General features: G+C 67.1%; 1 protein-coding gene across 1 annotated transcript in view; it reads right to left on the bottom strand.

Moving 5' to 3' along the window:
• SCUBE3 (signal peptide, CUB domain, EGF-like 3) overlaps nucleotides 1–504 on the bottom strand; it is a gene marked incomplete at its 5' end in the record, with an annotated part of 11,056 nt that overhangs the window by 4,773 nt on the left and 5,779 nt on the right. The window contains one exon of the mRNA XM_010131835.1: nucleotides 220–429. Within this exon, the coding sequence (XP_010130137.1) occupies nucleotides 220–429 (210 nt within the window). The remainder of the gene's footprint in view (nucleotides 1–219; nucleotides 430–504) is intronic.

Below are 504 nucleotides of genomic sequence, written 5' to 3'. Positions count from 1 at the left end.
GGAGTTGGGGGGTGCCAGAGCGGCTGGCCGGTCCCTGTAATGCTTTGCCGGGGTGGTGCAGGGACGCACAGCTGCGTCATGGGGGAGTGATGCCCAGCACCCTGCCAGGGGGATCCCGCACTGGGGACCCATCCCATGGATCTACACCCAGTGATGAGCCCCCCTGAGCAACCACCTCCCTCCCTGCCCTGGCTGCTGTGTGGATGCTCTGCACCCTGCCCATGCAGCCGCTCCACTCCCCACACCCAGTTTGGACCAGGAAGGGAAATGGGAATCCCCTGCCTGTGGTGGTGGTGGCACTGGTGCCAGTACCTGGCAGGAAGCGGGCCTTGGAGGCGCAGGTGAGGGCACAGCTGTCCTTCTTGCCCGTCTTGTTGCAGGTGAGGGTGGCCCGTGGCGGCACCGAACCTGGCAGGCATTTCACCAGCTCTGAGGGACACGCGCCAGCTGGTGATGACAAGCGGGGACGCCCCTGGCTGGGACAGCCCGGGGACCCGCGAGCGG

The sequence above is a fragment of the Buceros rhinoceros genome, unplaced genomic scaffold (genome assembly GCF_000710305.1).
Source record: "Buceros rhinoceros silvestris isolate BGI_N320 unplaced genomic scaffold, ASM71030v1 scaffold1472, whole genome shotgun sequence".
Taxonomy (NCBI): Eukaryota; Metazoa; Chordata; class Aves; order Bucerotiformes; family Bucerotidae; genus Buceros; species Buceros rhinoceros.
Note: the sequence above shows the minus strand (reverse complement) of the source record. Positions and strands in the feature narration are given on the sequence as shown.